The 20,703-nt window shown below is 40.4% G+C and overlaps 2 protein-coding genes across 2 annotated transcripts; both read right to left on the minus strand.

Annotated features, from left to right (window-relative positions):
• Nucleotides 1–6,655: 6,655 nt before the first annotated feature.
• LOC115653544 (interferon beta-like) lies at nucleotides 6,656–7,231 on the minus strand. Its single transcript, XM_030566939.1, has one exon. The coding sequence runs from the start codon at nucleotides 7,229–7,231 to the stop codon at nucleotides 6,656–6,658; it is 576 nt and encodes a 191-aa protein (XP_030422799.1).
• A 9,172-nt stretch (nucleotides 7,232–16,403) lies between these two features.
• LOC115653545 (interferon beta-like) lies at nucleotides 16,404–16,976 on the minus strand. The gene has a single exon (XM_030566940.1). It carries the CDS (start codon nucleotides 16,974–16,976, stop codon nucleotides 16,404–16,406), a length of 573 nt encoding a protein of 190 aa, XP_030422800.1.
• Between the last annotated feature and the right edge of the window lie 3,727 nt (nucleotides 16,977–20,703).

The raw sequence follows: 20,703 nt of genomic DNA on the forward strand, positions 1-20,703 counted from the left end.
CACCCCAAGCACATGCTTGGTGTATTGGGGCCTGGAGCTGCCCCTGCTTGTGGTTGGCTTTCCCACGGGAAGACCTAAAGTCATAGATGATGGATGACATCAAATGGGTTTTAAGTAGATTAAAAGATTCTTTCACGTAGCTCAGCTTAAAAACAATGTGATGGAATGATTGTCAGGAGGTTCTCCTCCAACTACAGAGGAAATGGAGAAGTTAGACTTTGAAGAAGAGTTTGTATGGCTCCCAGGTGCAATATGACCGCCGTGTTCCACCAGAGAGGTGAGTACTTTTGAAGGTTGGGAACGAATCTGTTTATAATCTTTGACTTGTTCATACAATCTATTTTTGCTCGCATTATTTCCCTGTAATTGTGCTTTGTCAGTACAATTTGTAGGCTTTAACTACACCCAAGAATGAATGAAGGAAGTAGGACTTGGGCAGAAAGATCTTCTACTGCTGATAGGCACCGCTACTGAAAAAGCCTGCACCATAAGTAAGGATAGGCATTTGTATTAAGAGTTCCCTCCCTGTATATGCCTCTAAGCCAGCAGGTCCCAGGCTGAGCTTCATGAATAGGTGATGGTATAGAGTACTTGATGGTGATCCTCAGAGAACTGACAGTTCCCACATTCTTTTAAAGACAGCTCAAATTTTATAAATGTGTTCCTACTGCTCCTTTTCTCTATAAGCATTTGGTGTTCCTGCCACGAAGGTATTACCTGATCTTGAATAGGAGGGTAAATAGTCCATAGAACAATATTTCTAAGATTAGGCCCACATGATGAACTCTTTGAGAAACCTGGAGATAAAGATAAACAAAGGCTTCTGCAGTGGTGCCAGCTGTTGACTGTGAGGAATGAACAGAGACTCCTATTAGCAACTCCAAATGAGGTGATAAAAGGATTTCCAGTGGGGCTTACATTGCTGTTTTTTCCCTAAAGGGAGATTGCCAATCAGTGTGAAAATTTATACACAGTTTGTTTTTATGCTCTTTGAACATTTAATGTAGTGTTTGTTTGATTTCTCTTAATAACTTTTTAATACGAAATCTCCAGATTTAGGGTGAAATTTGTCATAGGCAAGTGCTATGACTGACCAATAGTTCTTCAAAATACTATCTATGTACCCAAAATTGGCACTTTTACTGAATGCTTGTATAGCACCCATAATAATGTGCCTGGGCACTGATAGGGCCCCGGGGAACTGTAATACCAATAATAAGTAATAATCAGCTTGCGCTAGCCCTTCTACCTGCAACTGTCACTGTAGTGCATGTTAACCTGTCAGTTACCACAGCAAAGACTCTCTCTCCAGTTAAGGGAATACGGTTTGCATGTTGCAGAACTTCTATATCTAGATCAGTGATAGTCAGACCTCGGTAGTTCAGGAACCAAATTAGCAGTTAATATTACCCAAAAGAGCCATAGTTGTGTGAATTCATTGATTCATTTAGTATACTATAGTACTATTTGTATATAAACGGTATGACAGCGAAATAGTTAGCTTTTTTATATAATATATATTATTTTCAGAGCAAATAAGTTAACAATTTAGTGCAAGCTGATAAATTAATTGGTTAATAAAATAGTAAAAGCATCTTGATTGGTTAATAACTTAGACTGGTTAAGAATTAAATCAACCAGTGTTTTTATATCATGTGCTGCAAAGAGCGACAGGAGACACATTAAAGAGCCACTTGCGGCTCACGAACTGAAGTCTGAGTATCACTGATCTAGATGCAAGTCATGAAATGGTCTGAGACATACATATAAACAGAATAGTTCCCTTGTCTGGGCCCTGAGATCATGATATCTTCTCTATTAGTTGTTGTTTTTCTCTCTCCCAGTGTTTCTTCTCCATCAGGGCTTGATTCCCCAACATGGTATGTTTTAATTTATTCAGGATTATTTTTGTTCAGTTGCAAAATGATGTTTTCCCGTTTGCCTCAGTTTATCAGTTTCAATAGTCCTGTCCCTTTACCTTTTCTTAGATTGGTCAGGCTGAACTGACAGTTAGAAACAAGGCTTTTTACCTAAAAACTGAGCCAATGTCATCAGAAAGCAATTAAAAACACTAAATATGGTGCTTCCACAGTATGATTTTTTTTTTTGCAATCTTCTTTTAAAAGTACAGCCTCATTTTAAACTATACTTTTATTTGTAAATCCACATTTCATCCTCTTAACCAGCAGGAGGAAACTGTTCATTTTCTGTATGTTCACTGCAAAACATAAAAACCTCCTGTAAACCTATAATTTTCCTTCGTACCCTGCTTCACTTCAGAGAGGGAAATAGCGTAGGTATATTTAAAGTTACTTAATGCAGAAGTAGCTATGGCCCTCAGAAAATATTGGGTCATCTGCACTTTTCAGATTTCATGTAGTTTAAAAAGAACACTTAAAATGTTGATGCCAGGGAAACTGGTGTCTGGGAAACTGGTGTCTTAGACACTGGAAAAAAGAAACCTTTGCTTACTTGTCAACGAATCTGAAAATACAATGCAGTTAGTAATCCATATTCGACAGAGGTACCCACGTGGATGGATGTGGTTTACAGTGTGGTTAAAAAGTGCTTATGAAGAGAAGTCATATCATGTGTTCTTAACATGTGTGTCACTGGGATGTAATAATTCAAAGTTTTTTTTAAATTGAATTCGGTGTTCACTATTACTGCTGGTCTCTTGTCTTTTAATGTTTGTGTTTCTCTTGGCTTGAACTGGAAAATTCTTCTGGTTTGTTTAATCCCCTTACCTTCCTGTGGTCACACTTCACTTTTCACATGCCCTAGCACAGACTGTTGTGTTGGAGTTTCCATCATGGCAGGGAAGTGCGTTTTAATTCAAAAAGAAAACTATTTTCACTGAAATTGGAGAAGAAGATCCCCTTACAGAAAATCTGAAAACTTTTCTGTTCATATTAATTGGGGTAGAGCCCCAGGCTCCTAATGCACTTTCTGGTAAGAAATTCAACATTTTTACTTCAATTATTTGACAGAGAGTCTTTAAAGAATCATAGAACTATAGGTCTACAAGGGACCTCAAGAGGTCATTGAGTCCAGGTTCCTGCATTGACAGGATGAAGTATACCTAGACCAGGCAGGGCCACATCAGGGAACAGAAATTGTATGATGGGCCATGAATGCTCAGAAAATTGGTGTTGGGGTGCGGGCACTGGGATGGGGCTGGGGATGAGGAGTTTGTGGTATAGGAGGGTGTTCTGGTCTGGGAGCAAGGGGTTTGAAGACTGGGAGTGTGATCAGGGCTGGGGCAGGGGTGCGGGAAGGGGTACAGATTCCGGCTGAGAGTACAGGCTCTGGAGTGGAGTGGGGATGAGAGGTTTGGGGTGTAGGAAGGTGCTCTGGGCTGGAATCAAGGGGTTCAGAGGGCGGGAGGGGGATCAGTGCTGGGGCACGGGACTGGGGTATGGAGAGAGGCTCAGGGGGTGCAGGCTCCGAGGAGCGCTTACCTCACGCAGCTCCCGGAAGCAGTGGCATGTCCCTACTCTGGCTCCTATGCAGAGGTGCGTCCAGGCAGCTCTGCATGCTGCCCCGTCCGCAGGCACTACCACTGTACTCCCATTGGAGCACGTAGGAGCCGGAGTGGGGCCATACCGGCTTCTGAGAACCATGTGGTGCATCAACCGACCCAGTGCTCCGGCCAGAGTGGGTTCCGAAGCGCATGGTGCGGGCCTGACCCAGTGTCCCCGCTGGAGCAGGGCTGAGACATGTGGTCTGATCTTGGGCCAATGCCCCAGCCAGAGTGCTGGAGCGGGGCTGAGCTGCTGGTGTCACTCAAAGACTGGCTTAAAATGGCTCCTGGGCCAGATTGCCCCATGGTCCATAGTTTGTCCACCCCTGACCTAAACTATCCCTGACAGGTGTTTGTCTACTCTGTTCTTTCAAATCTCCAATGACAGAGATTCCACCACCTCCCTAGGCAATTTATTCCAATGCTTAACCATTTGGACAGTTTGGAGGTTTTTCCTAATGTCCAACCTAAACCGCCCTTAAGAATACTATTAATACTAACAGAAAAGACCAAGGCATCAAAGTAAATACAGGGTAATGAAAGAACAGAATCTGTTTCAGTATATCTGTATATCAACAGCACATAGGCACAGAAGTAGTGTATAGTTTGAGGAAAGTTAGTTACAAAGGCCACAGAACCTGCCCCAGAGGCTCCATGCAGCGACAGAGTTCTCTGTGTGAGCATCTCAGCTGCTTTACGTGATTCATCAGTGTATCTAATTATATTCCCAACTTGAAGTATGAACATCAGTGGGATAGGTCATATACCATAAGTCGTGTGCATAAGTGCTTTCTGGACCTGGGGTTTTAAGGCTGAACAAGAATAGAGGGTTTTGTTGGATTTTTTTTAAATGGGTATTTGATATAAATCACTACCACTATATGTTGCCATTTTGTATAAAATAATAATTTATTCAAATTTATCTATGATAAAATATAAATAAGAGCAATAAATAATAGACTGACATAAATATCCTGTTACAAATATCATACAATGTTCTGAAAATATTTAAACAATACACAAATAGAATAAATAGTAGAAACAGCTTTTAAAATTCCATTGCATCTCATTTTAAATTGTGTATAAAATGTTAATTGATTTTGGTTATTACTTCTAAAAATTTTATTTTAATTTCTCAATTTCTTTGTGAGTTTGTCCTGTGGTTGAAAACTGTTTAATTCCACTTGGATCCTCTTGCCGACACTGATGCTGAACTGCTTCTCTGCTAGAGGAAATAATTGATATCTCTTCACTTTCATCCTGGTGAGCTGAAAGTCCTTCCTTCCTTCCTGGTAAGAGTCCCACTTTCCACCATTGCAACCAAGCATGTTTCCAGATGACCAGCTGGCTGATGAGTCTATGTTGGACCCTCTGAATGGAACTTCCGCCTGAGGTGGCTTGGGAGAGATTTTGCAAAAGCAGCAGGAAATGTGTTGGAAGATTTCCTGGATTGTCACCTGGGCATTTTCCTACAGGGACTCTCAGAACTTGAGAACCTCTTGCTGCCACCTGAAATCGCTTTCTTTGTTCTGACATTATAGGAAAATTATCCACACTTCTCTGTTTGGAATCTGTTCCAGTTCACATAGAATCATAGAATATCAGAGTTGGAAGGGACCTCAGGAGGTCATCTAGTCCAACGCCCTGCTCAAAGCAGGAGCAATTCCCAACTAAATCATCCCAGCCAGGGCTTTGTCAAGCCTGACCTTAAAAACCTCTAAGGAAGGAGATTCCACCACCTCCCTAGGTAACCCATTCCAGTGTTTCACCACTCTCTGAGTTATGCTGTTATACTGTGGTTGTACTGCATGTTACAGTTCAAATGTGAAATTTAATCAGAGAGGAGTTGAACCATAGAAATATATAGCAAACACTTAATGTCAACAATGTTTAAGGTCTAACCCTTTCTTTTAAAATTTTTAATTGTCTTGAAGCTTTTTTGCATCAGTATTCTTAATTCTAAGCATTTTAAACACAGTAAATGAACAGAAAATTATCACATAAAATGTAGTTTGTGCAGCTGGAATTTCATAATAGAGTGAATGTATTGCATAATACATCAAGCATTATGGAGTGTTAGAAGTCACTGTGGGAAGAATCAGCAGAGAGGAGGGATTGCACTGCATCCTTCTGGTTTAACCTTAGTAGTTGCAGGATCCGGAGCTGAAATGAAATTGGAAATAGTTGAAACACAAAGGGAAAAAATATAATTTTCATAGAATTGATGTCAATTAATTAAATGAAAATATCTTTCCACATGTAAGCTTGCAGGTCTTTTAGTATATTCATATTTTTTTAAAGTCTCTAGGAAGCTTCTCAAACCTTGGAATACTAGAAATAGTTCTCATGAGGACAGCTTAATTAATAGCAATGATGATAATCGCAGAAACACACTTTATCTGTCGAAGTCAGAATACTTTGGTCATCAGATAATGATACTTCCCTCCCTCCCACACCAAAAAGTGCTGGTGAGGTACCTAAGGATTCCACATATATATACTTTGTTGCAAGGTCTGCCAATTACCTACTGCACAACAATACTGATATGTGAGAGATTATGAAGATGTGCAAAAATAAATAATAGTAGAAACACAGAAAAATAAATCCATGTAATTGCAAATCCATTTCCAGCACAGGACGGGAAGAATCTCAAACTGCTGCCATGGAAATCAGTTGGTATTTGGCCATTTATCCTGTAGAACAGGGGTAGGCAACCTATGGCACGCGTGCCGAATGCGGCACGCGAGCTGATTTTCAATGGCACTCACACTGCCTGGGTCCTAGCCACTGGTCTGGGGGGCTCTGCATTTTAATTTAATTTTAAATGAAGCTTCTTAAATTTTTTAAAAACCTTACTTACTTTACATACAACAATAGTTTAGTGATATATTATAGACTTATAGAAAGAGACCTTCTAAAAATGTTGAAATGTATTACTGGCATATGAAACCTTAAATTAGAGTGAATAAATGAAGACTTGGCACAGCACTTCAGAAAGGTTGCCAACCCCTGCTGTAGAAGAATGATCAGTCCTATATAAGCAAAAAGATAAAATATCCGCTATCTCTGTTCAGCTTTATAAATTACACTAATGTTAATTCATTTAGTCTAGGGAAAAGTTTTGACTGTACCTTAGTTATTAAGCCTTCTTGTGAGTTTGTCAACTAGTACAAAACATCTGGGTATTTCCGTGCGAATGATCTCCCAGGCACACAGGCTGTATTGGTTTTCTTTCAGGAAAACATCTATCCCCTGAAAGTATTGTTTCACTCTCCGACTGGTGAGCTGGAGGTCCTCACTTTCTGAGTTAGTAATGCCCTTCTCCATATGTGCTTTCAAACATGCCTCCAGCCGCTGAATTTGTAGATAGAGTCCATTTTGGAACCTGACTATAGAAGTCCCATCCCAGGCACTCTGGGTGAGGTTTTTGCTAAAGATGTTGAAGATCTCTTGGAGGATCTCTTGAATTGCCACCTTGGCATTCTCCTTCTGGGACACTGGAAGTTGGACAACATCCTGGGTGGGTTTGAAAGCTGCCCTTTCGTTTATGCATTGTGAGGGGAAATTTCCGCTCATTTTCTGCAGAAGCTCCAAGCTTTCTTTGTTCACTTTGTTCTGCTGGAAGTGAAGCATGGTACAGAGCCGAGATGAGATTTCAGTAGAGAAGAGCAGCATAAGGCAAACGTGCAGCAAACACCTGGTGGTCATGATGATGTCTGTACAGTCCTTTTCTTTGTGTGGAACCTTGAGCCTGGAGTTTGTTGAGGGTCCTACGTAGACTGCTGTGTCTTTCCTTCATATCTCTGAATTTAAATATTTGTCTGCAGAATTTTTGTTTCATCATTTTCTGTTTTTAAGGTTTTTTCCTCCTGGAGGCTTCAGTCTTTTTCTTTCTGTTTAATTCACTGCTTTCTAGTTCTTTTACCACGCTTCCTCCTTTTTGTATTTTTGTGAAAGTGACCACAAATGACCATATACAACCCCTTTAACTCATGGTGGATCCACATGCATACAGGCTATTCATGATACATTAACTTAAAGATGTAATTTAATAAGATCATCCACACTTCAGAAGGGGTAGAGAGAAGATCCCCAATTTATCAAACCCTACACTTCCCATTCATAACCTCTTTCATTTGATAGAAAAAATAGTTGAGGTATATTTAAAGTTTTGAGGTATAGAGAGGAAATGAGAGGAAAGGGTTAGGCCTCAGGGAGCTGGAGCAATTTGTATAGTGGGGCTGTTGAGAGACATTGAACCAAACTGTAAACCCTGAATATGTAGGAAACCACTTCAAGCCAGCGGATGTGGCAGCACCTATGTTAGGCCGCCCAAAAATATTGGTAAATTTCAACTTCAACCATGCAACTTGAAAAGCACACTTAGTGTGGAGACCCCAGAAAATATCGGTATCTTCGTTCTAGGAAAACAAAGGAGACAGAGAGTGTGCTCTGTGAGAATGGAAGTTTTTTCATATTTTGTTTACTTCCAGATCTGAATATAGATATAGATATAGATATATACTGTAGCTGAGGAATAGATGCAGTTAGATGGTGTGAACATTATTTCCTATTGGTCACTCTGAGTAGCTGATGGTGGTAAAAAATGAAGGTAATTCATAAAACAGGATGAGCAATTAGTTACACATACTAGAGAGGTACCCACATGGATGACTGTGATTTACAGTGTGGCCAGAAGGAGGTTATGAAGAGAAGTCATGCTGGGTATTTTTAACAGGCATGTCCCTGGTTTGTACTAATTAAAGAATTTTTTAAAAATCAAAATCAATGTTCACTATTTTTGCTGGTTCCTTCTCTTTTGACTTTTGCTTTCCCCTTGGCATGGGCAGGGAAACTCTTCTGCTTTGTTTAAGCCTCTTTGTTTCCTGTGGTCACATTTCATTTTCTGGTACTCTTCCCCTAGCAAAGACTGTTTTGCTGGATTTTTCCATCATGTCAGGAAAGTGTGTTTTCATCCAAAAAGAAAACTCTTTTCACTGAAATTAGAAAGGAATAATCACAAGAATAAACCATGAAAAGATTTTTGTGCATATTAATTTGTTTAGTCTCCCAAGTCTCCTGCACTTTTATAAGAAATTTCAGATGTTTGTATCAACTACATAAAAGTTTCTGTAAAGCAGAGAAAGCAGACTTACCAGAGCCCCCAGATTGCCATGGGCTACAGTTCCCATTCTCCCATTACTTTCCATGGGTGTTGGGGATGTGTGTTCCACACCAGGGTGAAGTCCAGAGGAAGATGTTGAGGCGAGAAGGAAATAAGTCATGTGAATACTAGGAGAGTATAGAGTAACAAAGTAATCACAGGGTAATGGGGGGGATGGGAGAAATAATCTTTTTCAGTAAATCTGTATGGTAACAGCAATTTAGGGGTACTGGAATAATTGTTATTGTGTGGCTGCTAAAAGCCATTGAACAACACCATAACCCCTGTATGTAATGGAGACCATGCATTCACTTGCTAATATTACTTGAAGCTGCTCGACACTCCAACTTCCATCTCCCCTGCAGTAAGTAGGCAAACAATTAGTCTATTATTTGAGAAAAGTTGGTTACAAGGGCCTCAGAGCCTGCTGCAGAGGATCCATGCAGGGATAGAGCCCCCTGCTTATGACACTTACCTGTGCCACATGGAAGTGTGTGTCGGGTGAGATCAGGTGCTGTGGAGTCAGATGCTTTTGCACACAGTTCCCTCTTGGGGTGTTCTCCATACAGTTATGATCCATGTACAAAGCCTGGTGTGAGCAGACATGCATTGGGGTGGGGCAGTGCTAGTACAGGTCTGGTGGGTGCCTCTTGCCATGTCAGCTGCACTGAAATGACACTTAAGGGTCATGTCTGAGGCGACTGCAGCCTGAAGGAAGCCCTGGTTCTATGGCTGTAATGGAACCATGCTGACAGGGACCGGAATGGGGCTCTGACTGGTCCCGACAACTGATGCAGAGAGTCAGTAGCTCTGTATGAAAAGACCTTGTGTTCTGTGTAGAAGCCACAGACTCATCTGTTTATATGATGAAGGCTGGGGACACACCTGCCAGTATCCCCTCCTGCCTGCCAGTGGAAAAATAAAAGTGAGCTTAAATCAGGATTTATTGGAATCATTTCCTCCCTTTTTATCCCCCCGTGGTTGGTTTTCCCACGAGAAGGCCTGAAATCTTAGATGATACATATCATCAAATGGCTTCTTCAATAGATGAATGGATTCTTCCACATAGCACATCTTATAAACTGTATGATGGGATGAATGTGAGGAGATTACCCTCTGTAATCTACGGGTAATGAAGTACCTATAGTTTCAAGAGTTTGTATGGTTCCCAGGTGCTATATGACTGTCAAGTTCCACTGCAGGGGGGGGGGGGGGGGATACATTTTGGAGGTGGTGATTTTGTCACCCTTGACTTTTTCATACAGTCTATTTTTGCTTTCATTATTTTCATATAATTGTGTTTTGCCAATATAACCTGTAGGCTCCAGCTACATGAAGGAATGAATGAAGGGAGGAAGATTTGGGCAGGAAAGAATTTTGACAGCTGATGGCTACAGGTATTGAAAAAAAACTGCACCATAAGAAAGGATAGGCATTTGTTTTCATAGTTAACTCCTTATACATGCCTTTAAATCAGCAGGTACCAAAATGAGTTTCATGAATCAGTGATAGTACATGGAGTACTGGGTGGTGGTCTTCAGAGAACTGGCAGATCCCATGTTCCTTTAAAGACAGCTAAAATTATATAAATGTGTTTCTAGTACTACTTTTCTTTGTAAGCATTTGGTGTACTTGCCAAAAAAAATGTTACCTGATCTTGAATGGGAGGGGAAATGATCATTAGAACAATTTTGGTAAGATTAGGTCCACATAATGAAATGTTTGAGAAACCCTCAGATAAAGAGAACAGAGGGCAAAAGCTTCTGCAATGCTGCCATCTGTTGTCTGTGAAGAATTTACAGTCTCCTAGAGACCGCATAGTTTGGTTTATGTTACAAAAGGGATTTAAAATGGGACATACATTCTTGTTTTTTCTCCAAAGGCAGGGTGCCAATCAATGCAAAAATTCACACACAATTCATTTTTTTTACTATTTGAACATTTAATGTAGTGGTTGTTTGACTTCTTTTAAATAAGAAATCTCCAGGTTTAGGGTCTGGCTTAAATGAATCCTAGACAGAGCTATAACTGACCTAATAGCTCTTCAAAAATACTACTACATACTCAAACGTGGGAAAGAGCTAGACCAGGGGTTGGCAACCTTTCAGAAGTGGTGTGCCGAGTCTTCATTTATTCACTCTAATTTAAGGTTTCATGTGCCAGTAATACGTTTTAACATTTTTAGAAGGTCTCTTTCTATAAGTCTATAATATATAACTAAACTATTGTTGTATGTAAAGTAAATAAGATTTTAAAAATGTTTAAGAAGCTTCATTTAAAATTAAATTAAAATGCAGATCCCCCCGGACCAGTGGCCAGGACCTGGGCAGTGTGAGTACCACCGAAAATCATAGACTCATAGACTCATAGACTCTAGGACTGGAAGGGACCTCGAGAGGTCATCGAGTCCAGTCCCCTGCCCTCATGGCAGGACCAAATACTGTCTAGACCTTCCCTAATAGACATTTATCTAACCTACTCTTAAATATCTCCAGAGATGGAGATTCCACAACCTCCCTAGGCAATTTATTCCAGTGTTTAACTACCCTGACAGTTAGGAACCTTTTCCTAATGTCCAACCTAAATCTCCCTTGCTGCAGTTTAAGCCCATTGCTTCTTGTTCTATCATTGGCGGCTAAGGTGAACAAGTTTTCTCCCTCCTCCTGATGACACCCTTTTAGATACCTGAAAACTGCTATCATGTCCCCTCTCAGTCTTCTCTTTTCCAAACTAAACAAACCCAATTGTTTCAGCCTTCCTTCATAGGTCATGTTCTCAAGACCTTTAATCATTCTTGTTGCTCTTCTCTGGACCCTCTCCAATTTCTCCACATCTTTCTTGAAATGCCGTGCCCAGAACTGGACACAATACTCCAGTTGAGGCCTAATCAGCGCAGAGTAAAGTGGAAGAATGACTTCTCGTGTCTTGTTTACAACACACCTGTTAACGCATCCCAGAATCATGTTTGCTTTTTTTGCAACAGTATCACACTGTTGACTCATATTAAGCTTGTGGTCTACTATGACCCCGAGATCTCTTTCTGCCATACTCCTTCCTAGACAGTCTCTTCCCATTCTGTATGTGTGAAACTGATTGTTCCTTCCTAGGTGGAGCACTTTGCATTTATCTTTATTGAACTTCAATCTGTTTACCTCAGACCATTTCTCCAATTTGTCCAGATCATTTTGAATTTTGACCCTGTCCTCCAAAGCAGTTGCAATCCCTCCCAGTTTGGTATCGTCCGCAAACTTAATAAGTGTACTTTCTATGCCAACATCTAAATCGTTGATGAAGATATTGAACGGAACCGGTCCCAAAACAGACCCCTGCGGAACCCCACTTTTTATACCTTTCCAGCAGGATTGGGAGCCATTAACAACTACTCTCTGAGTACGGTTATCAGGCCAGTTATGCACCCACCTTATAGTAGCCCCATCTAAATTGTACTTTCCTAGTTTATCTATAAGAATATCATGCGAGACTGTATCAAATGCCTTACTAAAGTCTAGGTATATCACATCCACCGCTTCTCCCTTATCCACAAGGCTCGTTATCCTATCAAAGAACGCTATCAGATTAGTTTGACACGATTTGTTCTTTACAAATCCATGCTGGCTATTCCCTATCACCTTACCACCTTCCAAGTGTTTGCAGATGATTTCTTTGATTACCTGCTCCATTATCTTCCCTGGCACAGAAGTTAAAGTAACTGGTCTGTAGTTTCCTGGGTTGTTTTTATTTCCCTTTTTATAGATGGGCACTATATTTGCCCCCTTCCAGTCTTCTGGAATCTCCCCCGTCTCCCATGATTTCCCAAAGATAATAGCTAGAGGCTCAGATACCTCTTCTATTAACTCCTTGAGTATTCTAGGATGCATTTCATCAGGCCCTGGTGACTTGCAGGCATCTAACTTTTCTAAGTGATTTTTTACTTGCTCTTTTCTTATTTTCTCTTCTAAACCTACCCTCTTCCCGTAAGCATTCACTATACTAGACATTCCTTCAGACTTCTCAGTGAAGACTGAAACAAAGAAGTCATTAAGCATCTCTGCCATTTCCAAGTCTCCCGTTACTGTTTCCCCCTCCTCATTGAGCAGTGGGCCTACCCTGTCCTTAGTCTTCCTCTTGCTTCTAATGTATTGATAAAAAGTCTTCTTGTTTCCCTTTATTCCCATAGCTAGTTTGAGTTCATTTTGTGCCTTTGCTTTTCTAATCTTGCCTCTGCATTCCTGTGTTATTTGCCTATATTCATCCTTCGTGATCTGACCTAGTTTCCATTTTTTATATGACGCCTTTTTATTTTGTAGGTCATGCAAGATCGCAAGGGTAAGCCAAGGTGGTCTTTTGCCACATTTTCTATCTTTCCTAACCATCGGAATAACTTGCTTTTGGGCCCTTAATAGCGTCCCTTTGAAAAACTGCCAACTTTCCTCAGTTGTTTTTCCCCTCAGTCTTAATTCCCATGGGACCTTACCTATCGGCTCTCTGAGCTTACCAAAATCCGCCTTCCTGAAATCCATTGTCTCTATTCTGCTGCACTCCCTTCTACCCTTCCTTAGAATTGCAAATTCTATGATTTCATGATCACTTTCACCCAAGCTTCCTTCTACTTTCAAATTCTGAACAAGTTCCTCCCTATTTGTTAAAATCAAGTCTAGAACAGCTTCCCCCCTAGTAGCTTTTTCAACTTTCTGAAACAAAAAGTTGTCTGCAATGCAGTCCAGGAACTTATTGGATAGTCTGAGCCCCGCAGTGTTATTTTCCCAACCTATATCTGGATAGTTGAAGTCCCCCATCACCACCAAATCTTGGGCTTTGGATGATTTTGTTAGTTGTTTGAAAAAAGCCTCATCCACCTCTTCCACCTGATTAGGTGGCCTGTAGTAGACTCCCAGCACGACATCACCTGTGTTTTTTACCCCTTTTAGCCTAACCCAGAGACTCTCCACACTTCCGTCTCCTATGTCCATCTCCACCTCAGTCCGAGTGTGTACATTTTTAATATATAAGGCAACACCTCCTCCCTTTTTCCCCTGTCTATCCTTCCTGAGCAAACTATACTCATCCACACCAACATTCCAGTCGTGTGTATTATCCCACCAAGTTTCAGTAATGCCAATAATGTCATAGTTGTATTTATTTATTAGCACTTCCAGTTCTTCCTGCTTATTACCCATACTTCTTGCATTTGTATATAGGCATTTAAGATACTGGTTTGATCTTGCCTCCCAGCTTCGCCCTGACCCTCCTTCCTCTCTGCCATTATAGCCCATTCTCCCTCCTGTGCCATAGGTTGCCTACCCCTGAGATAGACTCTAACAAGATTTGATCCAATAGATGTTTTTTGTTTTTGTTTGTTTTCTTTTGTTTTGCTTTGCTCTCAGGTAATTTTTAACTATTGGGTTTAGGGTAATTTTTAGTCATTATTCTCAGCACAACTGAAATTTTGATGCACTGTGCTCATACAGCTGCTGGTTGTTGGTGCAACATGCAGTCCATAAGCACACATGCTTGTTTTGGGAGTGCCAGGGAGAGAGCAAAGGGAAGCAACACCAGATGCTTACAAGCCTGAATGACAGGAGAGGTTGGGTATGTGCAAGCTTGATGCTGTTTGTGGGCCAAGTGTACCCAAACCTGACTAGTGGAGGGGGACAATTAGGCCCACACAAGCCTCCTTAGTGGAGGGGAGGGGGGATACGGAGTTTGCACACATGGAAACCTGATTGATGGGGAGCCAGTTCACACACATCTCCTTAGAGGTGTGAGGGGACAAGCAACTTTGTACCACGACAGCCTGAAGTCTTCCTCTTGGAATGCCAGCCTCTCCATCACTCCTTTAATTTAATCACAATAAGCTACTGCTCCAAACACCCGCAACTACAAATGTTGTGAGGAAAAATAATCTAGTAACAGACAGACACACAAAAGCTGCAGAGTTGAGGTTGTGGTGTGTGGTCTGTTGGAGCGATATAACTAATTACCATAGCTTTTTTTTCTTATGGAGTCACTGCTGAATCAGAGTTTATGTTCACAATGCACTTTAGCATGTTCCCACGTTTAACCACTTATGTCAAAGGGAAGCTTGTGTACTTAAAGTTAGGAAAATGTTTACAAGTCCTTTGCTGAACTGGAGTCTTCAGGTAACAAGAGAAGATTTTACTTGGGTCTTTCCTTTTTTTAAAAAATATTTAATTAATACAAATCACTGCTTCTGTAGGTTACTATTTTGTATAAATAAATATTTATTTATAAATATTATTAAATCTCTGAAAAAAATAAATAAAAGAACTACATTAATATTTTGAATAAATATAAATGGACCAACATAAAACACTTTTACAAATCCAGTGAAATGATATGAAACTATTTTCACAGTGCAGGAAATTGCACTAGTTTAAAATTTAAGAGTGCCTAGAAACTGGGATATTTTTGTTTCTTTTTATCCTTGCAGCAAAATACACTTCCAGAAGTTTCACTTGCTTATGAGTCCATGTCAGGATCTTTATATGTGACTGTCATTCCAGGCAGTTTGTGAGGGTATTTAGCATGAGATGTAGGAAATTTGTTGAAGGATCTCCTGGATGGCCACTTTGGAAGTCTCTTTCTGGGTTTCTCTGGGCTTGAGAAACTTTTGGGGCCATGGAAGTCCCTTTCTTCTTTCTGCTGTTGCTGGAAAACTATCCTTCCATGTTGTTTGGAAATTGTCCTGGGTCACATTTGTTATGCTGAAGCAAAGCCTGTTACAGTTAGGAAGTAAGATTTCATTTTTAAAAGCAGCCCAAGGGAAATTGGAGCAAATGCGTAATATCAATGATGAAGAAATAGTAAGGTTTTTCTCCTTTGGTTTAAATACGATGTTTTCAGCAAAATCTTCTGTTTTACATTTTCTCATGTGAATAAATCAGTCCGGTAATGGCAAGTAGCATATAAATAGTGCAGTTGAAGTTTGACTGTTTGCTTATTTCAAGATGGACTGATAAGAGTGTCGAAAGGTGCTGCTTGTAGAATCAATTTAGAGATGAAGGACTCCAGCGAAAGTGCAGTTTCATTCAGCTGTTTTCATAACATCATTACTTGAAGCAGCATGTGCTGGAATGAAAAAGGGGAAAGGTTTAAACATGGAGAGTTTCAAATGCCAAATATAGGCCATCTTTGTCTAACCAGATGTCAATTCATAAATCCTGAGCCTTACTGCGCTTATCATCTTGTCACAATTTGTTGTTACAAGACTGTTGAATTTAGGGGTATACAAAACAAAGAAAAGCCATCCCCACATGCAGAATTGGTTGATGGGATAGAAGTGTGTGAGCACAGACCCTCCGTTTTCTTGGGTCCTGAATGGAATGTTGTCTAATGAGGCAGTTGTTGAAAGGGGGCTTCTCACTGTTCTTTTCCCCAACTTAGACACTTACTGGGCAAAATTATATTTGGTATGGTTAGTTATTACTTAACAATATTTTGTCATTAGTTAGCAGTTATGATATATTTGTATATTTTTCATATAGAATATTGTGTGTGGTAGAGAAGCACTAATTTATATGCTACTCTAAAAAGTTTTGAACATATTTTTGAAATAGCTTTATGCATAAAATTATGATGGGAGAAAGATTGGGCCCTACATATTAGGAGTTACAAACCTATTCACCCATCTCTCTCCAGCTGTTTTAGTCAAATAATATTATCTGAGTTTTCTAGGAAAAAAGAAAATATGGTACCTTAATTTTGAAGTCTCTTTGTGAGTATGTTGAGCATGAGGAAACATCTGGATATTTCTGCACGGATAATCTCCCAGGCACACTGGCTGTATTGCTTTTCTTTCAGGAAATCATTGATTGTCTGGAAGTATCTCTTCAGTCTGAGGCTGGTGAGCAGGAGGTTCTCATTTCCTGGGTAGCTTATTTCCTTTTCCATCTCAGCACTCAAACACGTCTCCAGTTTCTCAATCTGCTGGTGAAGTCCATTCTGGAATTCCTTTATGGATGTCTCATTCCAGGCAGCTTGGGTGAGATTGTTGTTGAAGATATGGAAGAGTTCTTGGAGGATCTGCAGGATGGCTTCCTTGGCATTCTCTTGCTGGGACAGTCGGATCTTGAGGATATCTCTGGGCTTGAAAACTGTCTTTTCATTTAGACATTGGAAGGGAAAGTTTCCACCCATTTTCTCCAGATGCTCTAAACTCTCTCTGTTCATTCTGGTTTGTAGAACATAAATTCTGTTACAGTCCAGACATGAGATTTTACTGGAGAAGAGCAGCATGAGGCAAAATTGCAGCAAACTCCTGCTGATCATGATGATGTCTTAGATTCTCTGTCTTTGTGCAGAAGTTGAGCAACTGGTGCCTGTTCAAGGTCTTTCGTAGACTTCTGTGTTTTTGACCCATGTCTCTGAATTTAAGTAGGAATTTAGGTATTCCTTAGGAAAAGAAATTTCTTTCATCACTTTCTACTTTTCAAGGTTTTTCCGGCTTCAGGTTTTTACTTTCAGTTTCCTTCTTTTTATTTAATGGAAGTGAACAAGTCATTAGAAGAACAAAACCACAGTCATTAGTTTTTTAATATTAAAGAATTCCTACATTTCTTTCCTTAGGTCCCCCCAAGTGCTCTTAGATAAAGAAAATATAAAGGTAAAAAGAGTGATGGTTAACAGTGTCATCCAAATATAGGTTAGAGTAGGGACCTGTCTGTCTACTCCCAAGTACCTGTAGTTAGTAGGGATAGGCAGATCTGAATGTGTGTGACATCAGTAAGTTACATCAGCAAGACTATCTCTCTTCTGAGAGAGGAAAGACCATGTGTGTAGAGAATACTAGAGGATGGACAGAGGGCACTGAAAAACTAGGAGGTTTATTTAAGAAACTGATAACTGAAAAGATTGTGTGTTTGAGTTTTCACCATACAAGCTTTATTCTTTTTTTCAATGTGCATTTCACTGAGCTTGGACATTGAAATTCAAGTGGTCTGATGAATGAAGGTGCATCCTGTGGCAAGTTTCATTTTCTGTTTTTCATACCATAGCACTAAGCTGTCATGTTGGAGTTTCCATCAGTGAAGGGGAATGGTTTTCAACCCAAAAATTGAAAAGGAATTTTTTCATATTAATTTTAAAAAAGGAAAAGAAGAAAATATAAACATATTTCTGTTCACATCACTTCTTTTACGTCTTCCTCCCCCATCACCTCAATTTCTTTCTGTAGTCATAATTTAGAGTTTTGTCTAAACTATTTGGAAGTGTCACTTTAAAAAATGTACATAAGTATTGTACATAAGTATACCATATAAGGGACTCAGTCATACCAGAGGCTTTGCACCCCAATCTTGCATTCACTCCAGTGGGGGTCCTTTGTGTGCATTTTCTGGCAAGTTGAAGCTTCTGGCGATAATATTTATATTAAAGAGAAAAATTTAAAAATCTGAATCTTAGCTTTTCTTGTTAAAGTAAGAAAGCAATGGGAGTAATGACACATAGTCTTTCAGCATATTTTCATAAGCAATTAGCCTGTTTCCTGGGAAAGATTAGCTGCAGACTCAGCTGGCTGAAATATTTACTAGAATTTGATGAAATACCGTATATTTAAATTTCAGTGAAAATAGTAGGAATTTTTACTGGAATTTTTTCCTCTGTGTCAGCCAGCTTAATTTGAATGTGAAATAAGACATTAGTTTAGCCTCTTTTCCTATTTGCAAATAATCTACAAATAAATTCAGAATGCGTGAATGTGTTTATTTAAAATGATTTGACAAATGTTTTATTCACATTCCACTCTGATTTTGCTCAGGACCTCCTCAGCACATCTTTTCCCTATGAATATTTGCTATGCATAATTTGCTACTTGTTCTGTTTTATGGTTTACCTGAGTCAACGCTATTGTGTCTGTTCCCGGGCCGGTTGCCTTCAAATTCAAAACTGCTTTCAAAATGTCTACAGGAACTTTTCTGAAGAAAATTCTCTTTCAAATAAGCATTTCTATGAGTGTTTGTTATACTTTCTTATGAAAGAGATGTTCTTTACTAACAAAAACTCAAATGGAGAAATATAATAGAAAATGTTTACAAAGGGCCAGACATTTGTCATAAATATTTAATAAGTCTCTCATGTTTAGACTGTAGCTGAAATATGTTGTTGACTGATGGCTCTTCAGAACTAGTATCCACTTACACCAAACTTGATGGAGAGGTGGATCCTCACTAGATCTCATGCAACCGGCAGGTTTATTACTAGAATTTTAAATGTTGGATTTAGGTAATTTTTCGGCATTATTGATGTTATAACTGAAAGTTGAACACGTCCTGTACACCAAACTGGTTGTTGGTGGCAAGGAACCACACAAGCCTGATTTGGAAGGTGTGGAGGGGTGGCAGCAGTTGTTCAGAAAACTGAGGGATAGAATTACTGACTTGAGTGTACGGAAGCCTGATTCATATGACTTGATTTGTTTGTGTGTGTGTTGAGGTGTGTATGTGCGTCTGTCTGTAAGACTTGTGAATTCTGGTTGATATTATGAAGTTGTTGTCATGAAATTTCCTAATCATAGGAAACCTCTTTCTATGTGTGTCCATCCTGTTGGACAGAACCTACAGCAGGCACTCATGAGGCTGAGCACAAGGGAAGACACTTAACTTTAAAACTGTGTTCTGATGGCAGCATCGTTACAGTAAGTAAGGTGCCCGAGTTGGGAAATATGTTTTGCCAAGCTGGTGTTAAGGAAAATGGGGGTTATGAATGGAAAGCTACTGAAGGTTAATCAAGAGACAGATGACAAAAACAAAAGGTTCTAAAAGAAATCACTGGGGGAAGACCACAGGACATGTGGGCAAGAGGAAGGAAGGGGATGAACTGGCCAAAGCCAGGTTATCTAAACTGGGGGAGAAGGCTCTGTTTTTGTGCATATAAGTGATGCATTGCAACAGAAGGATGTTGGATGACCTCAAGTGACTCTGATCCAGGCCTATAGAATGGCCTGGAGTGTTGAGGAAACTGAGGCAGGGAATTGCATGTAGGGTTTACACTTTTTGTTCCAATCTGTGTATTTTCCATGTGGTGAAGTAAATAGCAATAGAGTGTTAGAATCCCATACAGAGTGTCTGGGAGTTATAATCTACACTTACCGAATGGTCCCTTGAAGAGGTAAACCAGAAGGCTCTAACCTGTGAGTGTACTTCTGGGAGAGAATGTGTTGTTATAATGACTTCCCAGTTGACTTGTGGGGTGAGCCCCCACTTGTAACGCTGACAGACCCCAGTTGTCAGCGGGCAGGATTGACCCTGGGACTTTTGAAGCTTAGGGTATGAGCTTCTACTGCATGAGCTGAGAGCCACATGCACCTGAAGCTAAAGCTGTAGGAGACTCATCAATCTCTAGATGGTCCAGAGGGGGGCAGAGCACCACACCAACCAGGCACAGGTTGCATACTTTCCATAGCTGTTGATCCCTGTCATCAGCAGGCAGAATTGAACATGGGACCTCTGGAGCTAAATGCATAAGCCTCTGCTTCATGAGCTAAAAGTCACATTCCTCTTACTCAAGGCTGTAGCGGACTCATCAGTCTCTAGTGGGGTTTGGTGGCACTAGAGAGGAACAGAGCACCACACCAAGCGGGCATGGGTTACATCAGCACATAGGCAGGGAAATCATATAGTGTTTAAGGAGAATTAATTACAAAGGTCACAGAACCTGCCCCAGAAGCTTCCTACAGAGATGGAACTCTCTGTGTGAGCCTCTCAGCTGCTCCACACAGAAGTGTGGGTGAGGTGAGCAGAGGTGGAATAGGGTTGGCTGCCTTCACCCATCATTCCCTCTTTCCTAGGATGCCATGGATTGTTCTCCATAGGGTTATGATCTGTGTCAGGGGCCTGGACTGAGCAGACCCACGTTGGGTGGGGACAGTCCTATTGCAGCTCTGCTGGGCTGCACCTCATTATGACAGCTGCCCAAAAATGACACTTTAAAAGGTTGTCCGAGGCAACTGCATGCAGCCTGGAGCAGCTCCAGGAAATACTACTTGGCACTGAAAGGATGT

Source organism: Gopherus evgoodei, chromosome 6 (genome assembly GCF_007399415.2).
Source record: "Gopherus evgoodei ecotype Sinaloan lineage chromosome 6, rGopEvg1_v1.p, whole genome shotgun sequence".
Classification (NCBI taxonomy): Eukaryota; Metazoa; Chordata; order Testudines; family Testudinidae; genus Gopherus; species Gopherus evgoodei.

What these genes read in the sequence shown, in the direction of transcription:
- LOC115653544 (XM_030566939.1), bottom strand. Translation starts at nt 7,231, where the DNA reads ATGACCACCAGGTGTTTGCTGCACGTTTGCCTTATGCTGCTCTTCTCT.
- LOC115653545 (XM_030566940.1), bottom strand. Translation starts at nt 16,976, where the DNA reads ATGATCAGCAGGAGTTTGCTGCAATTTTGCCTCATGCTGCTCTTCTCC.